General features: G+C 33.5%; 1 protein-coding gene across 2 annotated transcripts; it reads left to right on the forward strand.

Moving 5' to 3' along the window:
• The first annotated feature begins 5,948 nt into the window (after positions 1-5,948).
• On the forward strand, positions 5,949-22,560 carry LOC120623428 (protein obstructor-E). 2 transcript variants are annotated; one of them, XM_039889456.1, is made up of 5 exons: positions 5,949-6,050; positions 16,585-16,794; positions 18,238-18,426; positions 18,753-18,963; positions 21,428-22,560. In XM_039889456.1, exons 1-5 carry the CDS (start codon positions 6,005-6,007, stop codon positions 21,480-21,482), a joined length of 711 nt encoding a protein of 236 aa, XP_039745390.1. In that variant the 5' UTR covers positions 5,949-6,004; the 3' UTR covers positions 21,483-22,560. The 2 variants fall into 2 exon arrangements, with proteins under 2 accessions (XP_039745390.1, XP_039745389.1); XM_039889455.1 differs by lacking the exon at positions 21,428-22,560 and adding an exon at positions 19,885-20,617.
• The last annotated feature ends 164 nt before the right edge of the window (positions 22,561-22,724 follow it).

Raw genomic sequence — 22,724 nt, forward strand, 5'->3', positions numbered from 1 at the left:
AAACATGTGCCGTCCTCACAAAGACAGGAAGATAAGATTCGCAAAGAAGGAATAGTTAATAACAATATGGAAATGGCATAAGATTGTATGTTGGATTTGAAGTTATCGAGCTATAACAATTCGACAGTGCAAATTTTATTTGCACGTTTATTTAATACAGCAACTTTGCATAAGGTCAACATTGCTGCTTGAATGTCCAAATAAGAATCTAAATATAAGGCGATAATCAAACAGAGGTTGAGTGTGAATAGAGATCACTAGATCTTAAGCTGGTCAACCAGGAAACAGAGCTTCAAAAACGTTACGAGAGAGAAAGTTTATGTCACAAATTTATAATAAATAAACTTTATTATTAATATAAACACATAATTGTGAATTCAATGCAAACCACTTATTTTCCGTTTAAAAGGTATTACAGAGTCCCATTACAATATACCACTTACAACATTCTTTGAATCAATTGTCCAATGCCGTGATTAGGTTAATTATAAAGTCGTTCGCTAAGTGAGGGATTTCTCTAAAATACCGCGTCATAGTTGCTAACAACAAGATGCTTAGTAATTACACAGGCTCGTTAAATTTGTATTATTGCGAAATAAAATGATACTGTAATGCTAAAAGTTATGTACATATTTATCGAGTACGTCATGCTTTTTATTTCCTATTGGAGATTAACAATTCTTTTATCAGGGTACCGTACTGTAATGGCAGAAAGAAAACTTATGAAAACTTTAATTATTAGTCTGCATGTTGCTCGTGATTGTCATACCAATGATGTAACGGAAATGATATCGCGATCACGAAAAAGAGGAGATTAACATAGAGTCTGTATGGAGTTGTTTTCATACAGACTTTATGTTAGTCTCTTCTTTTCGTAGAACAGATAGATGTAGAACTCAGACTCTTATGAAGCGGTTCTTAAAAGTCAATAAAAAAACGTATGTGTACTTATGTACACGCGATAGACGCTATATTTCTTTGGCGTAACAGGATAAAAATCTTTTCCAAATTTTTATCTTGTGCCTTATGTTTGTAGAAAAAAACTACTCTAACTATAGAAAAAGGTATTTAATACATTGAAAGATTTGTTATAACGCATTATCTAGTTATCTCACTATCGGAAAGTCAAGATTCATCATTAAAATTTGAGATTTTTGTTTGTACAATTGAATCAATTAAATCACGTGAAAGAGCCTGCAGAATTTGACAATTTAAAGTGAACAGTGAAAAACAAAATTGTTGACTATAGCTAACTTTCTATGAGGTTCTTCCTCCATAGTCGTGTTAAATGTGTTAATGTTTGTTTTCAGTTCTTATTGTAGATTTTTATGTAAATATATAGTAAAAATAAAGTATATTGTTTATAAAGTTCCCCGTTATAGCATATTCATATTTGTGTTGCCTGTGATGTCTTAGGTTAAGAACTAACAAGCTTATCACAACTATTTATTTCTTCGTACATATTCAACATAAACTTTTCATTAGTTTCACCGATAAGTCTCCTACGTCACTTCTCCATCTACAAGAGATTAGCGAAGTACCTTGTGCCCAGTTGGCACAGACAAAAGCCATAAACAAGAATTGAATAAGCTAACGTATGTCGGGTGTCGGTTTTTCGTGACGGTGTGCGCGCGCAACGTTAATTTACTCTCACCATTTTTCCCTAACGCGCCAAAAGAAGTATAACTTCAATAATGAGAGATGACAGCAACGAGACTAAAGTTCAAGACGTCTGGCAAGCAGCATTACTGTGTTGCGGTGTTAAAAAAAAATGTGTTTTGTAATGGAAGAGCGAGATCTTCTGGCACAGGTTTCAAACTTAACAGAAGTTCTCCACCTTATCTGCTATTGTTTTATGTGAACAAATAAAATTTTCATTTCATTTTCATTTCATTTTCATTTCAAAGAGCTTTATTGCTGGTGTAATTACAGGCACATGGGGCTTTATACTTACGCCTCAGGTCATGGACACGTGGGAGCAATTGTTGGACGTGTTCCTTGCATGCCTTCCGAATTGCTGCTGTTTATAGGAGATAGTTTTCCACACAGCATCTGCTTGGTCGGTCAAAAATGTATGTCTACGTCCACAGTAGTTCACCCATCCATTTACTGACTTAGTGAAACATAGTTTGGACATTAATCGACTAAATGCGTTGTTTAAACAAGACACACTACATTCCATATAAATCGTTTCGTTTTGACATCAACTAATTTGATATTAGTCTTAAGAGTTATATTAGATTCTGATTAAAGCGTGACTAGGCGTTGAATAACGAAGAGCCGTCAGTATAATGCCACTCAAATATTAAGACAGACGCTCTTCTATGAAATATAATTATGACAAAGAAACAAAACTTCCCATGCTATAAGCAAAGAACTAACATATCATAAAACCTTGTTTGTGCTAAACTTTACACAAATTAATTAAAACAACGTATTTCGTAAAAAAAAAATAACAACATGCTATAAAAAGTTTAGCTAAACATGTTTTTATGAACCCAGTTACTAAATTCTATCTTTGAATGTGTCATGACACATTTCGATTAAATATTATACTTAATATACCCGCGTCTTTTTACGTACACCGCTCTAGTGTACTGCTTACTAATGTGATAGATGCGACAGTTGCTGCGTGAAAGAAGCACAAACACACTTTTGTATTTGTAAAATAGTATGGTAAACTAGCTGTTGCCGGCAAAGTCGTTCGCATTTATTTCAGCTTTTGAGAAACCCCGCGGTTACTGTTTAGTTTGCTCGAATATATAGGTCCGTCTTCATCAAAACATTTTAATATATGTTTGGGTATGTTTTTTACTGTCATACACGATCGCAATACAATATTACATACAAGAACATTGTGACATTGTACAACTGATTATCTAGGTTTTTCTTATGCTATGTTTTTGTACTCTTGTTATAATATAAAAGTAAAAAAAAACTGTGAAGTCTTGCGTAGGTTATATTGTTTAAAGACAGATCTAAAGGATGCTATATGTGCCAAATTTCATTACTATCGGGGCAGTGATTGCAGCGAACAAAGATATCAAATAAACAAACGGTGACACTTTTTTATTTTTTATTCTACTACAAGTTAGCCCTTGACCGAAATTTCATCTGGTGGTAAGTGATAATGCAGTCTAAGATGGTAATAGGCTAACCTGTTAGGGAGTCTGGTAGTCACACCCCTTTTTTTTGGCGTGGTGGATAAGCCTTATTGTTACCTCCGACCCTTGTGCAGGACGGAGGTTATGATGGTAGTCATACCCAGTGGCGTGCATTGGATTTCTTACCAGGGTATGCTTACAGTAGGAAAATTTCATAAAACGGCACGAATTCTCCTCCTACTCCAGTTATACATCAATGTTAGGGTATGCAGTGCTTTTGCGCATGTATGGAGTGCACGCCACTGGTCATACCCCTAATCGGTTTCTACGCGACATCGCACCGGAACACTAAATCGCTAAACGGCATGTCTATGTCGGTAGGGTGGTAACTAGCCCCAGCCAAAGCCTCCCATAATATTTTCCATAATTCAGAAATTATCAATTCCCAAATTGCCCCTGTCGGAAATCGAACCCGGCACCTTCTGCTTGAATTCACTGCGCTCACCGTTGCGCAAGGAGGTCGTAGAAATAAACTTTTGTATTTATAATATTACTATGGATAAGTAAGGATTGTTATCTAAGCCTTCCGTATTTTTATGTCTTTTGTTCTGATTGTGTAGGTTACACAATCAGAATCCATGAGAAATCATTTACTGTGGTTTATTATCAAAGAATAATATGCTTAAAAGATAGGGCTTCGAGGTCAAATGTTATTATATAACACGTTGACCCGGCATTAAAATATTCAAATGTGTAATTTTAAACCTACATTTTAATATCGTTCACGCTTAAAAGTGTTCAAGCAGATGCTGCGGTGGAACAAGGTTATAAAGATTATTTTTTGGGTAGGTATAGATTGTAGTCCTTGTAACTGCCACGATGGTGCCATTAGGATCTGGGTTTGATTCCCTGGTCAAGCTATTATTTTGGTATTAAGTTCATCGGCCAAGAAATTTCCAGTAACAATATCGGAGTTAGGAAATTGACATTGCCAACACCCGTGCATCGGGCAGTACGTAAACCCACGGTCCCCGTAATTATCACTTACAGATCGTTAAAGCCCGCTAGCCCATTTTGGAGAAGCGTGGTGGGAAAATGCTCTAATCTCATCTAAATCTAATGCAAAATTTTTCCGCTTTAACGAATCCTGTAAAATATCCAATCCGCTCAACTAGCAAAATAAGCCTTGAAAATATGTTTTTATCCCACAGAATGCGATTTATATTCCCGCTAAGTAAATACATCGTTCGAATACCGGTAAAAGTGACAGTCGAATAAAGAACATGCTCTAAACCGCGATCTTAATATATTGTTATATTGATATTCATACATATTTATATCGTTATTGCACTCTTAATGGCATATTTTGAGCATCAGTAATCGAGGTCGTGTTCTTTGCAATTCAGATGAACTTAAAAACTTTACCATGCGAATTAATTTGACACTTGATTAAGTGAAATGTTTTGTTAGTTACAAGTTTATTTATTTATTTTAGAGAAAATGTGTAAGCCTGGTCATTCTTTAGTGCAGTCTTTAAATATGATTATAATAATAACAATAAAATTTCAAGTTAATCTATATCTTTTTGAGTTTTGCAAATACTGACAAACGGAAGTTACTTTTATTGACATATAGAAGTAAGAACATGCGAGTGATCAGAGTAAAAATTAGCAAACTTTATCTACAGTTCTTACATTTGATAATAGGTACACTGAGTAGCATTGGAACTAAAATAGCCTTTAAGAACTATAAATAATGAATTAATGAAATACAGTTGTACAACAAATACGAAGAAATTATAAACAATATATAGCACACAGATAATATGATGGGCATTGGGCGTCCTTATAGCTAGAAAGAGATCTCTGCCAGGAAACTCAGCAAAGAAAAAGAAAAAAATGCTTAGATTAAAGAAATAGAGTAAACATTTTTTTTTCTTAAAACGTAAAAATCAATTTTTATTTTTTCGATACAAACTTCTATTCATGCATTCCTATTTCGAGGCTCAATTACAACGATAAGAAGTTGTTCCTTTAAACAAGTTACCATATTCCGTTCAACGCTTATAATCTGATGGTCAAAGATTTTATATGCGGTATGTCTGATTTATCTCGATTAAGAAACTTTCGCCTTCATCGGTCAGGTTGTGTCCTTTGAAGTACCCTGGAAATGGCCATAGGCAATTTATTCTTCAAGGAAATTAAGTTCATGATAATATAAAATGCACAGCCAGCGTGCATATCGTAATGTTTTTAAAAATAAATGAACGTTATTTATAGACTATAAAATTTAAATAACATTACAAAAAAACGTAGATAACATTCCAAGTAGTTTTAATGCAAAATAACTCAAAACATATTTAGGGCAGATTTCTAATCGTTCGCTATAATTTAACTAAGGAAAATTATAACGTTTCGAATGTTAGAAAAATGTATTAAATTTATACCTCCGGTTGGTTATCAGATAATCAAAAGATGTAAAACACTACAGTGTAAAATTAAATCTTTGATCTTGTATAGATGAATAATATTTTAATAATTAAAATATGTAATGAATTGTATTTCAAATAATTTGATCTTATACATATATGTTCAAGACAGAAACAGTTTATTATTATATAGAGTAAAGGCCAGAATTTTAAAGAAACACGCGTGACGATGACTAAAGTGGAAACCAGTGACTGAGTTTTCCAAAAATAAGCTCTAGTGTACCAGGATCGAATGAACCCGGTGCGTATGGGGAGCGCGGGGCCGGCGCGGGCGCTGACGTTGCTTTTCTCCGGCCGTACGCCGCATTCGGCTTCCCGATATAAAAGCCTCAACCGCCCATTCACCCGCTCGCAGTGTGTGCTAGAACGTTAAAGTGTCCACTACTCTCGTGCAAGGACTTATTGTTTAACCATGAATTCACGGTGTTTGTTAGTGCTAGCAGCCGCCCTCGGCGTGGGTACGTAGAATTTGGAATATTTAGGGTGCGGCAAGGCAAACGGATTCCTGTATAGTGTAGTGAAGGATCTGGTACATTGTGTTAGTATGGAGAGCGAAAGCTATCCAAGTGTTATCGATATAAGTTTCCACACTCGTTGCATTAAGCTGAAAGTGCTGGGAATAGAAATTGCAGTTAATTCGCTGCCTCGATTCGTTCCTTTGGAGTGCCATGATTACGTGTTTCCTTTGGCCGTTACCTTATGTAGACAATCTTCACATATAGCATCCTGATCTAGTTCATATAAGCTTATAAAACTCTTATAAGCTTCTTAACTTTAAATTTCATTAAATTAGTTTGCGAAACAATTTGTTGTTTATAAAATAAAATTGTTTTTGCACTCTTAAATAAAATTAGCATTCTTATAAGTTTCCGCTTGCCTTTCCGACAGCCTTTTATTAAAAAGAACTTTTATCTATTGCAAATCGGAAAAAGAGTACTTTCACTTACTATTTATTAAATACTGAAGAGCACTGATGGTATTTACCCATAGACTTTATAAGTAGAGTATTGAATACCTAGTTGGGCGATTTAAATAAAAGATAAAGTAGGTACTGTGGGTTTAACAATGGCTAATTGGTTCGCTTTGGTTCTTTTTAATGAAATTAAGCTAACTTTATTCTGATTACAATGATTTTTAAACAAATAGTTTAATGTAGAGTTCAAAAAACATCCACTTTCTCGCTATTTTCGCATTCTTCTATTATAAAATGCTCCTTGGTATTACATTTCGCGTACCTATATGTATTTAATTTTTAATAAGCATTCATACAAACAGAAAAAAATATCAAATCTTCCTCGATTCAATAAGATGGTTGCCATTAATTAATTGATTGGTGCTAGAAACTTTGAAACTTTTGGATTTGCTGTAAAATTCGTACAGAAACCATTAAAACATATATTTTGCTGCAACCCCCAATTATATTCATTGAAAAATTATATAATGGAGAAAGGTGGTGAAGTTACTATTAAAAATATCATTTAGTAGTTACAATAGATACGGAAAGTACTAAGGCAACATAACCGAGAATATCTTATGTTATCTCATTATGCAAATGAAGAAGAGTAATATGTATTTATTTTTATTTCATGTCAGTGCAGGATTAACGTAATGAATGTAGCAATTAAAGCTAACGCCCCCATTAGCTTTCTAACCTACACTTTAAGTTGCATAATAAGAATATTGGGTGTGCATGTGTGATTTATGCAATACCATCATGATGATGGCGAATGGTGTGTTGAAAAATGTTTTCGTAGAAACTGGCGATATAGAAAAATACTAAGGACTAAGTATTGCAATCGCCTAAATAACTATAACTGCACGGTTAGCATGGGCAGGAGACAATTATCTCCCCGAGGAAAGGATGAAAATGTATATTCTCCCACAACTTTATCAACTTTCACAGCACTGGCGCACAAGTGGAAATAATATCCTATTAATATAATTCTGCCTATGCCAGCCCTGCTGATTGATAAATTTGACATCTCGACATACTCGTATTTCCATTATAGATTATCGTAACAAAGTCAAATTTATTAATAAATTACAGCTAAACAGGAGACTATGAATATATACTCTTATAATTTTTGCATCTTTTCGACACAACACTTGTGGTGGGAGGCTTCGGCTGTGGCTAGTTCCTACCGACAAAGTCGCGCCGCGAAACGATTTTGTGTACCAGTGCCATGTCGCGTAGAAACTGATAAAGGGTATTGCTACCATACCCCCTAACATGTAAGCCCGCTACCACCTTACACTGCATCATAACTTACCACCAGGTGAGATTGCAGTCAACTTGTACTGGAATTAAAAAAAAATCTATACATCAAAGGAGGTTGACTGAGAACCTTTTTTGGACAAATAAATATAAAGTCTAGCGTGCTCCACTAAATCATTGATTGATAAAATAATGGAAATATTCCGAAAGAGAACATAATGAAATTATAAAAATTAGTATTTGCAATAATTTATTGTTATGATGGAAACGAAATGAAAATAAGTGTAAATCTGAAGGATTTCCTTAATTGATTGTTTGGCATTGGTTATTTAATTAATGAACTTTTCGTAATTATCTTGATATACGTCGTTTTCTAATGACTGATACATAGATACCTCATCAATTAGGCGATGTCGGGCCTCGCAATTAAATCAAATAATTACCTTGTCAAGTAGCTTTAACACCATTTGCTTGTCTATGAAAAGGCAATTTTCCACTGAGCGTATTTCAAGCGAAATTTGTATTGATCGGTAATTACGTTATTTTCTTAAAAGATCTTTTGCTATTATCTGCTATTTGTTGCGAAGTCAACGTAGTCATGAAGTTATTTAGATGTTATTATAAACTTCTCTATAACTAAAAGTTACTCTTTAATTTATTTGGAAGGGAATACCAAATTTATATAATTCCTTTATCGGAAGGTCGTTCCCAAATTTACAATAAAAAGGTTAAAATAAACAGAAAAATCGCCCTCGAAAATTATGTAATACTTCAGAATATAAATTCATTAAACATTATTTTTTAACTAAGACCTCTTAAATTTTGACCGTATTCCATTAAAAGGATTTTATCCATCACTTTCAATATTCAATATTCATTTATTTCAAGTAGATCTTTATAAGCTGAAACTGAAAATAAAGAAAAAAAACATTTCTGTTTTAAATTCCTTATATTTGTTCTTGATACTTTGTATGATAATTTCATTGTACCATACTTAAGTTTTGTAATGCACATGCAACAATTGCATTCATTCCAAACAATTGTATGCAAGGCAAAAGTTATTATGAAACAGTAATAGAATTCAAATTGTCGTACGTCTCAACAGGACGGTGTTCCTTCATTGGTTAGAGACAGTATATCGTTCTAACCATTGTTTGTGCATTTATAGCACGTACCCAGTTCACACGAACACACTGTGGTGTTTCGCAAAACTTTAGCTTCTTATTTCATAAATATAATAAAATAATTACAAAATAAGATGGTTGGTAGTTTTCAATGATTTTTCTAGGTCTGGTTACGATAGCTTACGTTAAAGTACGTACCTAGTTTATCATTGCATTATACGTAAATTTGTGAAACTTAACCCTGATTGGTATTCACATGGTTGACGATACTAAATTGGAATAATTAGACCAGTACGTTCAGTCATGTATTAATTTTGTTATTAGACTAGATGGCAAGCACTCCGTAGTACCTAAAGAACTCAAGCTATTAAAAATAATCTGAAGGTACAATTATTGAGACATAATTAAAAAGATCAACTTGAATTTTTGAGAGGCACATACCGAAATTAATTTTTATAGAAACAGATAGATTAATAAAGTATGAATAAATCATTTATAACATCTATAATTTATATATAAAAAATCTTAATCATCTAAAATTATTAATAAGTTAGCCAATAGGTCTGAGTTGCAACAAAATATGAGGTTTATTTTAAAGAAAAGAGAGATTAACTTTAAAAGTATATACTCTTTAATTTTTACTATGTCGTTGTTTATGTCCGTTGCACCCGTTGTATAAATACATTGAAACACTTAATAAGAGTTTAGCTTATATATTAAGAAATTTAGATGCAGATATCACGCTTTATAGCATGAGGTAATTTGGGCTTCGCGTTTACAAATTAAATTGATCGCGAAATTTTACGACCGTAGCAATTTAATATTCATAAAGTTATTATTGCGTGAAGGTATTCAATTATCTAGGCTCGAGGTGCGTGTTTGAATTTCTCAAGAAGAAAGAAAACTCGGTGAAAATGATCATACTGCTTGAGTGCACAGGCGACGATCGAATGTTATGTTTATCTGGTTTGTTCAATCTGATAAGTTACACATTATATTCTAGAAAACTCTTATAAACTTTCGAGAATGTGCCGTATATAAGGTTCTGAGGATCAAAGTTGTCAGGAATAAAAGCAGTCACAGTGACAGTAATTTTTGACAAAAGTACTGGTATGGTTTTATCAAAATTAACGTATTTACAGTGTCAAATGAACTGAACTACCGGAAAAAGTCCAGTCTGTTCTGTTAATAATAGCTCAATTTACTGATGCCATAAAAGTCTTGAATTCTGTGTCTTTAAAGTTGTGTAGTATGTGTCTCTCGTTAGGTAGGATATGTAATTAGCGCTTTACACCAAAACAATGCAGCGGAAGTTTGATTGTTTTTTCTAAACGATTTTTTTATTGTTTCTGACAATGATAGCCGCGTCCAACAATGCATCGTTGCTGTTTAAATTCTATTCTTATTTGAAGGTTTTAATTGAGAATTTTTCTTATATGATGACATAAGTGGGAGTCTTTTGTTCACTTCCGTGGAACCTTGACGTGGGTTAATGAAACTCTATTCTTAGAAAAATCGACGATATAGTAGTAAAAGTTGCAAACATTTATAACAAAGTCCTTCCTAATATATCCATAGGAAAAAGTTTTTTTGACGACCTTCCTGCCGCAGCGATGCAGTGGTTTCGAGTTAGAGGAACCGGGTTCGATTCCTGTTAGGGCGATTTGGAAATTTATAATTTTAGATTTTTCTGTTCCGGTGCGATGTCGCGTAGAATCCGATTAGGTGTATGGGTTAACTGCCATACCCCTAACAGGTTAGTCCCTTCCCATCTTAGACTTTATCATCACTTACTACCAGTCAAAGGTTAACTTGTAGTCTTTTACTTTGACTGGTAATAAAAAAAAAACTTTAAAAAAAAATTTTTTTAACGGTTTCCATTATGAGTCTCTATAATTTCTTCGGTTTTCGTTATAACTTGTTGACAATGTACCAAGATTTGGTAGCATTATTTACACATTAGGTATACAAAAACCTTCTTAAATAGAAAGCAACATGTAAATTGATTTACGAATCGGTATCTTTAGAAACAGAAGATACTGTAGCATTGGTACAGTCGATCGCAATCGAGGGTCGTTTTCGAGGATTGAACTCTGCATCGTCAAAGTAAAATGGACCAAATGGACCTCATTTCACTCGTTTTAGTATCTCAAATCCTGTATTTGATTATTTTACTAACGTACTGTCAAAAGCCTACTAAACTAAAGAAATGAGATAAAACGATTAAAATAAGATCCATTTTACTCCGATGTTCAAGTATTTCCATATCCCAAACTACACCTAGATTGCGCGTGAGCAAATCTCGTACTAAGACTACATAAAGGTTCTTAAAACTCCAGTACCTTTGAATAAAGTTAAACGCCGCACATTAATAAGTCATTACACGACACAACATTTAAATTGTTATCTTGGCACGTATGTCCGTCTATAAATAATAGCATATTATTCAATTACAAAAGCATCTCGAGCTTAAACATGGCATTACCCGGAGATTGTCTGTCCTTCAGCCAACAATATAAATAAACTCACACCGTCCCTTGTGTTGTATTGTTTTTATTCTCTAGATGCACCACACATTACCTCAATGTACGGAAACCCACGCGAAATCGATGTAAATTAAGATAGGTAACAAAATAAATTATGTGGCATTTAACGTACTACCTGCGTTCCTATTTACCCACGTTTTTCTTCGATTTAAAGAATGCAAGGTGTTCTACGAAAAAACTGCAGGTTTTTAAAATTTAGTCTACGAGTACCCATTAAATTCATGAGCCATTCAAATAAAGATTTACAATAGGTTTACGCATACGAATAACCCAAAACAATATAAACTTAGACAACTCTATCTTAGATTATTTTCTACAGTTATTTAGTAATTAAATCTTATTGACATGATTTTGGTATAATAATTTGCTAATTTTAGCAAATATTTTAATTTTTTTAACACAGTAAATGAATACCACGAAAAGTAACGGAGTCGTGCGAAAAATTAAATTAACCGTGATGTAATAGGTATAAAATTTAGACAATAAAACGTGCACTTACGAAATAAATAGCAGAGCTAAAGAAAACTTGAAGAAATTTCTAAGTATTAGGAACGAATATCATTTTACAGTTGCTCAAATGGCTATATTAGATTGATGGCTATATACGATTGATGGATGGATAGACCGATGTGCATATAATGATGGAACTTAAGAGTCCCTTTTTGATTGCTGTCTAAATAAATAAAAAAATATACTAGGAGCACATGGGACATTTGTGGCGAACTTAGAAATGAGAGGTTCAATGTGTTGAGCAATATTTACAACTAAATCACTATAAACAAGGGCAACAAATTTTTCGTAGTAGGTACAACGATTAGATACTAAATAAAATCAATTACAAATTTATCTTGAACAGCTTCAAACTTCAAGAGACTCTCTAACGATATTGGAAATATAAAAAGAGACTCGTTTTTTACATACCACGGTTGATAGACGAGCTATATTTTTAAGTTATTTAAATCGCTGCACGTTGCTTTTCACGCAAATAGATGAAATCATCTCACTTTCACCAGATACCGAGTTTGAAATGTTGGTTATCTAATGAGATTTTAAATGTTGCATCATAAAGATAACGACGCCTAAACATCATGTATTTTTAAGTAAGTGTATCAAATTGTTGCCTCACATCTTTGTCAAGGTATTTGTCGATATAAATTTAAATTTTCTGACACATCTTAACTCTAAAGTTATAATTATATGCCCTATAATCCCAAAACCTTTAGCGATTGCAAACTGAATATTATAAAAAATACTCTTTATATGTTAATTTAAAGCAAATGACGAGTAAATCTCTCGAAAGGTTTATTTTGTATAAGAACTTAAATTGTTTGTCAAGCATTTTTTAAACTGAATTGCATTTGCACATTTGCATCACCTTTCTGATTCAATTAGATACTTTTAAATCGATTTTATTTTATTGTTTAACTGTTCATAAATACCAAGGTCAAATACCTACTTAACTTGATTTAATAATTTTCAATTATAATTTTCAATAGATTTAATACTTAATTATTAACGTTGATATAGCTTATATTTTTTAAATAGATTTACATATATTAAATAGATGACATTTTATATTATTGCCCGGCATATGTAAATTTCGATTAAAGGTCAATCGTGTTGGGAGATTCGTTAACGAGATGCGCAGGCGCAGTGTGTTAACGAAATCGAAAGTCCCGCCCACAAACTCGTTTGGTAGGTCAATTTTGGGCTTTCACCTGTATTACTTCACGGTTTACGACCTTAATATTAAATAATATTTACGTAATAATCGATTTTATGTAATACTATATGTTTGGTATGAACATATTTGGCAAGATTGTGTCTTGCTCTCGATGTTATTACGAAACATTTTTTTCATTGTTATTACAAGAAAAGATATTTATGTAATGTTAGAAAACTTTACAAAAAGGCTATTGTTGATAATACAGAAGGCCGTGTTTCTTTAAATAAGTTCCAATAACCTAAAAATCTATTATTATTTTATTGCTATATTAGAGACCTGTCTTAACATTCTTTGTGGATATTTGAAGAATTTTTTTTTGTAGGTTTTGTTTTATAGGTGCTTAACTAGGGCAACATTTTGGAGCACAAACTTATACATTGCAATAGTTATACTTTACATCTTATATCTTTAAACGAGCAATTCTTGTATATATATAATTGGAATCTCGGAATCGGCTCCAACGATTTTCATGAAATTTAGTATACCAATGTCCCAATTTATACTGAAAACTATGACTCTTCCTGACATCTATTGGCGTATAATGATACTATTTTTTTAAAATTGTGATACTTCTTATAAAAAATATATATTTTATCACGAAAGATAAAAAAATGTTTGTCAAAAATCTCATGTATAGATAATAGGTTTAGACGATGTAGCAGTACGCTGCATTCGAAATTTACGCGGGCGAAGCCGCAGTGCATATCTAGTGTTTTGTTAACACCGTAACTTTTATTTTTGGCTTCAACAATGTTATAACTACATTTACAAAATTTTCGCATCTTTCCGATAGTTTTTGAGTCGTTCGTTTCGTTTTTCGTGGTGCAAAGAAACATAGGATACTACTTGTAAAGACCTATTCTTACATCGTTATCAGTCTTTGCCGTGATAAATTACTTTGAAGTTTTGGCAACTTTGGTTCAGCCATTCATAGGATAAGTCAGACAGGCAGAAATTTTAGAAACGTGTATAAACTGTGTTATGTTGCTTTAAAACAAAAATAACATGAATTTTATTGAACCTAGATACTAATAGTTATTTCGAGAAAAGGAGAAGTTTATATAGACATATCCTGATATGTAGTGTGATACGCTGATAGAAGAAAAGAAATATAATAGTGTCACTGAATCTAACATATAATAACTATCTGCTACTGTTATGCAATGTTTTGAGTGGGAGTGAATTATTATGAAGGGTTTTATTAAATAATACGTGGCAAGTAATGAAATCCCACTCACTTACACGTGGCTCAATAGACGTTGGTCCAATTGTATTGGCCCAGCGTTTTCTAGGCCCTTAGGTAATAGACACTGGCGTGTACGCACGACCCGCCAGTGCTCCGGTGTCGGGTGCTTGCGTAAAGCTTCACCGCGCATACGAGATTGCTAATTACACTTACGTTACTAATTTTTACCTTGGGAATATGGGTCACGGTGCGCTTTCGCTCGAGTAGGCTGAAACAATGAAAATTGCTCATGCAATTTTTGTATTTACCTGGTTGATTTTAGGTGAATATGATGGGAACCATATTCAGAATGTATGTTTTTTAATACTAGACGGGACCGTGCCTTCATTCGTATGTACTATTCGCATGTTTATCTCCATTCTCCCACTAATTTAACGCACATATGCGTAAGAAATTTATAACATAATGGTCGTCTGGCTCTGTCTAGTAGAAACTGTATATCATTTTTCCTCGAAGAAAGGCAGGCTAAAAGTATTTATCTTATAAAATCTCATGATCATGTGAGGTAAAGAATTGGGTAGGCAGAGTCAAGGTACATATCAAAAAGACAACATTACAAATATTAACTAAAATATTAACTAAAAATGTTGTCACCACTGAGGCATGAAATTTGCAATAAATTACTTTTATTCTTTTGATACAGTACATAAATCTAAAATGTTAGACAAACTTAGTACCTGTCTCAGTAAGAGCAAATAATGAGAAGAATTATTTCTTCTCATACTACTAAAGTAAAGTTTTACGATCGCCGTACGCCCTGTAGGTAGGAAGGTGGGTATAACGAAAACATCGCATGTTTTAAGAACATTCCGGTATAGCCAAATGTGATTCTTGATAGCCGTGGTCGTTTTGTGGAAATGTTTACGGAGGATGGATGTTTTGTCTTAAAGACTTACTTTCTTCAGTTTTATATCAGTATCACAATCGCTAAATAACGATGCGAAGATAAATGTGAGAGTAAATTACAAAATAACCAGGATGTTCTTCTCGGTTGGTTAGTCGCAAATGTCAACTGGTACCTACGACCGGCTGGTAACACACATGACATAAGATCCAAACGAGGTGGATGTTTTACAAGTGATGAAACTCGTTTTGCCATTATAGTCTTTATAATCATTCACATAATATTCTACTTTGACTTACAATTTATTTTATTAATTCCTTTATATGTTTTTAAAAGCAGGCGATTTATTTATGGAATGAAAAAGGCTAAATAAAGACACCAATCAGATTTTGATATACATTTGATATACAGATACATTCTGTGATAAAAAAAATCATCATTATAAAGATTTTTATCACTTTTGCATTGGTCATTGATTAATATGATTTCTAAACCATTATATTTTGTTATAAAGAGATAGAGTTAATAGATAACCATTTATGAGGATTTAAACCAACTCTATTCATAAAATAATAGAAGAAATAATTCCTAAATCTCTAAACTGAAACTGAAACTGAGAACGAAAACACGGTGTCAGAATAATTTTGGGAAACTGTAATGTTGATTAGAACTCGAATTTTAGAATGAAATGAATTTATTTTCCAGCCACGTGCAATTTCCAGGCAAATAGTACAAACATAGAGTATGAGTAACAAAGAGTAGGTAACCGATAACTTGAACTAGTAATGCGTTGCCCAACACGAGTTTGTCGCATGGAATTCCGTAGAGAAAGAGCCGCCCTGCCGGCGACCGGTATATTGCAAAATTATTGCGTCCTATAATCACCGTTTGGTAGTTTCTTTTGAAATTTTACTTGTAATTCAAGAAGACACCTCTATTTAAATCACTTAGTAGTAACTCGAACATTTGTCGCCATTTAACGTAAGTGTACCACATTTTCGTGACACGACATCCAAGTGTTTCATTTCTGCAAACTTATGTGATGTGTTTTTGTAAATTTAAAAAAAAAAAACATTTCAGTGGCCAAGTTATTTAGTTTACTACCATCATCATCAATCATTCTATATATGATCGTTTGCGTAGCGAGTATTTTTGCATTTAGTTTTGAAGCTATCACTGTGCTTAAACTAACTGTTTTATCTATATATGAATGGCATTAGAAACCTTGTTTTACTCAGTCTGATAAAAAACAAAGTATAATATTATTAATCTGCTCTTTTCATTTGTTTAGCGGTCGCCCAAGAATCCTTCAAATGCCCAGACGACTTCGGTTTTTACCCACACCACATCTCTTGTGACAAATACTGGAAATGTGACAACGGAGTCGCGGAATTGAAGACCTGCGGCAACGGACTTGCCTTTGATGCCACAGACTCAAAATACTTGACTGAGAACTGTGACTACCTCCACAATGTTGAGTGCGGTGAAAGGACACAACTTGGTGAGTAAAAATATTTGAGCTATATAACAACGTATGCAAAACTCGCATGAACGCCTTCGTAAAACTAAGAGGTCATGCGGTTATATCAGATGCTACTGACTAAAACATCACGGTATTCCTAATCACTGCCTGGGATCTGAACCACGGGAACTCTTTCGCACGAAACTTCGACTCCGCAAGCGGGTATCCAACGAAGAAAATCCACCCGAGGCGCAACGTGCCCAATTTTGCCAGTCAAAGGCCGCGGGTGCTGTTATTCCAGCACGGTTGGCAATTGAAGAACGTACTGTAGTGATAGTCAAAAAAACAACTCTAGCTTTCCAGCACGAAACTCCAGCATAAATTTACTAATTATTAGTTCAGCTGATATTTTAAGTTAGTTATTAAAGTCATATTTAAATGTAAATTAAGTAGAGGCTTTAATATTGAATTTTTTGAATTATTTTGTTATATGAGTTAAAGCTCATTCTAAAATAAAATGCGGAAGCACAAAAACTCAATTATGTTATAAAGTTCAAGACAATAAATTATGCAAGGATGTTATTATACAAAAGCTATTATTACAGTAATTTTTTTACATATGTAATAAATTGTTAGCGGTCAGAGTTAAGGCTTTTTATGATAATATTATTTCAGTATTCGTAGTATTACTACCAGGATACGTTTGAAGGTCATTCAGCTAATATAATCTGATGGACAACATGACACATTAACGACACTTCTTAGATTGTTCAAATGTAAAAAAATACCAAAAAATAAAATAATCAACCTTGAACTAGCATGTAAAGAATTCGTCTTCGTGATTGCATTTGAAAACAGGTTTTACAATTCATTAGTATACATGAGACTAGCATATACAGTAACGATTGCTATATTTGTATGAGGTTACTTAATTATGCAAAAGCAAAGGTTAAATTTTGTAAGATTAATCATTGTATGTAAATTTGCCTGCTCCCGTACTAATATAATATATTTTTCTCTTATTACGGGACCTCTAAAGTTTGTGTTGAGATATAGATCAAGTACGTATAGAGCCTGAGTTTTAATTTAATTTGTTTGAGTTTGTACTGACAACAGAATTGTTTCAGTGCTCTAGTTACTTGATTGTACGAAAAGTTCTAGTGAGAAGCCATTTTTAATATGATTTATATTTCCTTTTTAATCTCTACTTAAGCGTCAGGATTTTGCTAAGAGCGGTTTTGAAAATATTCAATCTTGAATTATTATTACGTTTACGGAAAGTAAAAACAAATTTACGTTTAGTAGCAATTTCCTAGCCTAGATCGATTATCTAACCAATTAATTATTTATGAAAACTGCCTCAAAATCTCAAAATGAACATAATAGCTTCGTTCCGAATCTAGAAAGAGAGAGAGAGAGAGGGAGAGTATCATCTATACTGGCAATGATCGTGTATTTTTTCATGTTTGAATTATTTAACAGAACCCCCAGTTGGAACTACCCACTGCTCGAGGCTGTATGGTATCTTCGCTGATGAAGCTAAATGCGACGTTTTCTGGAACTGTTGGAATGGCGAAGCTTCCCGTTACCAGTGCAGCCCCGGACTTGCCTACGACAGAGAAGCCCGTGTGTGCATGTGGGCTGACCAAGTCCCTGAGTGCAAGAACGAGGGTACGTAGAAATTTGTTGATCCATTCAAATAGTTTATTTCTTTATAAAATTGATTATATTTCTATAAAACTTGTAATGGAATAAAAATAGACCTTAAAACTAGAATTTATTGATATTCTAAGCTAATCTAAAGCTTTAACCTAAAATTTATTATCAAGGCACTGCACAAGTACAAACTGTCACCACGAAGATATCGCACAGCTAGATCTGGAGATCTTTACATCTACATCTTCACCCTGCTCTTCAACAGCACAACTGTCTCGTCTGCGCTCCGTTTCGCCTTCTCTCGCTTTATGACTCACGTAACTTTTTCTGGTTTTTCCTAGAAGTAGCGAACGGTTTCTCTTGCCCCGCCCCCGGAGAAGTTTCCAACGCTGGATCCTTTAGCCGTCACGCCCACCCAGAAGACTGCCGCAAATACTACATCTGCTTAGAAGGAGTAGCTCGTGAATACGGATGCCCCATTGGCACCGTCTTCAAGATCGGCGATGCTGACGGCACCGGTAACTGCGAAGAACCTGAAGATGTTCCCGGATGGTAAGCTTTAACTCTTTTTATCATGGGCTCTCTTCTTCTTGTTCAAGTAAAACAATCTTGACTAAGTAACTTGGACTCTGTTTACTTCTAAAACTCACTAGTTACATATCGCTGGTGCTGTTTAATAAGTCAATAACATTTTCAATTTTAATAATGTCCCGTAACCCAAATGTGTTTCCTTGTGACTAACCATCTGCACTTTAAGAGGTCAATTTTACAAATATTTTCGTTTTTATTTTTATGATTTCGATAGCAATTATGTAATTAAATAAACGAAATGCTAGGAATATATTATTAAAACTGAAGTTCGCTATCTTTTTGGGCATTGGCGACTTGAAGTCACAATGTGCCTGTCACGGAAAATTTGGTTCATATATTTTCATTTACATAACTAAGAGAAATTTTATGCGTACTTGTTAAAATGCTCGTGTCATTGTCAATACAGTGTAACGGGATTTATGGTAATAACCGATCCTTACTATAAAGCGTGTCGCTTTTAACCGTTTTTATGTCATCTTACAAAAACATTTTTGCCTTTGTATAATATTTTTTTAAAGTTATTTGCAACAAAATTAATGCTTAAAATATCATTATTATAAAACTGCATATTAGTAGATTCCTTAAATATTTCCAAACCTTGAATAATGCAAAGATAAATTAAATTCTTGGTAAATCGAGTGGTAGAGTTTTAATATTCTTGTTGCCATTTCAAGGCAGTTCGGTCGATATTGAGCGTTGTTAACGAGTTCTTGTTACACAATTAATGATACTTTTAGTCACAACTAGGCAGTAAAAGTTGCTAGGAATTGTGATATCCATTTATATCGGCTTGCGAAAATATATGTATTAAGTAGTAAGCTTAGATTTATAGCGATTTAGACGGTAGAAGAGCGAGGTAGTAAGGTTCGCGTACATTTTCAGCGAAGACTACTACGGAGACTTGGATCTGAAGGCCATCCGCAAGAGCGAGCTGTTGGCTGGACTCCAGAGCAACGGCCAGGCCCGCGTCGCCCCCAACAAGCTTAAACCCCGCCCCCAAAAAGAGAACTAAACAAACACCCCACTCCCACCCTTAAACTTATAATACTCAAAACTTAAATATTCACATCGCACACCACAAGTAATAATTTAACATCTAAAGGTTTTTGTGACATGCAGAACGACCTATTTATAAATTGCTTTTGATGTGTGCAGACCTAACTCCGGGTTCAAATTCGTATTTTAAGTGAGTGAAGCCAATTTTTTTGTATTCATTTCCAATTGCCAAATACTTTTCTCGTTGTAGCCGTTAATATTAATTTCACGAGACAGGTTAATAAAAAAAACAGCGGTAGAAATATTTATTTTTTATTTTGTGTTAAGATTTTGTAGCGTCCTGTTATTAGGTAGTAACAACCGATTAAATAGCTACGCTACTTTGACGGAATTATAATATAATGTCGATAGGTTTGCATTTATGTTTAAGATTTTCAATGTTGAACGATGTAACAGGACATGATTCCATTCGACATTCCAATTGCTACAGCCACGACCTTGTAAATATCTTCTGTACTGACTTAGCTCACTTCGACTGAGTGTTGTTGTTTGATATAGAAACTGTAATACTTAAGTTTTATTTTTAGTGATAAAATAAACAAAATATATAAAAATTGAACTGTTGTGTGATTTTTGATCTGCTAGAGTTGCACAATGCCCGGTGTCTCCTTGTAACAATTTTACTTTCACAAGCACTCTGTCTCCTATTTTTATTGCATTCACTTTCTAATAACATTTTAATACTATCTTGTCTCTTTCAGTAATTTCTTGTTCTCTTACATTGTATATAATCAACTTTAGTAACTATAACCCGGCAGCGTCTTTGCACCATCACCAAAACCTCTGAGTGTTTTGGTTAACTAAAGGTAACTATCATATTTTTTCTTTTCTTTTTGAATCTTTGGTAAATTAATACTATATTATACAAGAAGACTATTTGTCATCTCGCAACGTTGACTCCATTTAATCTGTTCAATTTAAAATATTTCTACCCATATATAGATATATAGGTATACCCATTATGTTTACCCCACTAGTGATTAAAAATTTATTTAGGAAGTAACTGAATAAATTAACTGCTTACTTAGTTTAACATTATTTATCGAAACAGTGATAGTTCCCATTACCACACTTTGTCTCTGGACTGACTCTATAGTACATTTTAACTAGCTAGAATGACACTTTGAAATTATTTGCCCGTTTGTTTATATACATAAGCAATAAATCTTCTGCTCCGATTTTAATATTGCAATCCATGAGACAGTGATACACAGTATTTTTGTAATAATCACCCAGGCCGCCCAGGCGTCATCATTGAACATTCTAGCCAAATATGTTCTTTGATAAACATAATGGTCGTCTTCAATCTTTAACTGGATCTAACAAATTGTGTATAAATGTTCTGACATCTTATTAAATTGTGTTACAGTGAAGATTACTACGGAGACGTTGACCTGAAGGCACTCAAGAAGCTTGGATTCTGAATGTCGAGGAGCGACTCGAAGGACAGACTGAAGCTCAACCCTTTCGACTTGCTTAGAAGGTGAAGGCCTCTTCTTGAAAAAAAATATATTAATTTAATGATATTTATTACACTATAAAAATGTTCAAATGTTATTTAAAAAGGTTTTTAGTCCGTCCGTCTATCATATAGTGTAGTAGTTCAAGAATGTTCCATGATGTCTCACGGGAGCGAATTGCGGTGTAGCGCATATAATAAGGATTATAAAATATGAGTATGACGAGTACTAGTCGACGTACAAAAAAGGTAAACCGATACTCAGATGAATACAATCTTAGATGAAATATTAAATGCAACTTGTTTGAATATCCGGTTGTTTCTGATGTTTTTATAATGACCAGAGTACAGAAATCACTCAAATAAGTATCAGAATTTGTTTTCAATAATCGGATTTCAGAATAAACTGTACTGACTTCTGTTTGTAAATATTGCTTGCAATCTCCAAATAACTTCATCTAAAATACATTTCAAGTTTGCATCACACCATTCCGAAAGCATCATTATTTAAATGAAATAAATAAAATCCAGTAAAAGGTTATTATGTCTATTATGGAAATCCCGTACAGTTCTCTAATCGTTCTAAAATGGCACGTAGTTACGTAACAACGTACTACGTACGTTTCTGTGTATATGTGGTTAAATTTTTCTTGTTAGTGTATTAAAAGTTAACACAGATAACCGCTTAAATGATAACCAACCAATGCCCTGTTATGCAAACTGCTTCCGTGGGACAAAACTAAGATTCCATGGTCTGTCTGAAGAGGCGCTCGAGTTTGGACAAAATCGGAAAGTTCAAAGACTTTTATTTTTCAAAAGTCTTAAACATTTTGTAAACTCAAAAAAATATAGTCCTTTTTTGACATAAGATTAAATTCCATTTAATTGCTGCCAAAAAATAAATGAACTATCACTGGAATTACTTTGACATAGTACCGCTGCAGGTAGGTGCTGTGTCGAAATGAAATAATTTAGTCATTTAACTTTAGTTGTAAGTTACAGTTAAGTTAATTTTCATGGATTAGTGTAAATAAAGTTTTTAATCATAAAATTTGTGTTTTTTTCCCTGTTCCATTAAAATAGCCGTTTTCAACAGAATCATTAAACTCTTCACCAGATATGGCTCTCTCTCTATTAAAGGAAAATGTGCCTGAGTGTAACCATTCTTTTAAATTCACGCATGTTAGTGGCTCTGACGTTATTAAAG

The sequence above is a fragment of the Pararge aegeria genome, chromosome 4 (genome assembly GCF_905163445.1).
Source record: "Pararge aegeria chromosome 4, ilParAegt1.1, whole genome shotgun sequence".
NCBI classification, from domain to species: domain Eukaryota; kingdom Metazoa; phylum Arthropoda; class Insecta; order Lepidoptera; family Nymphalidae; genus Pararge; species Pararge aegeria.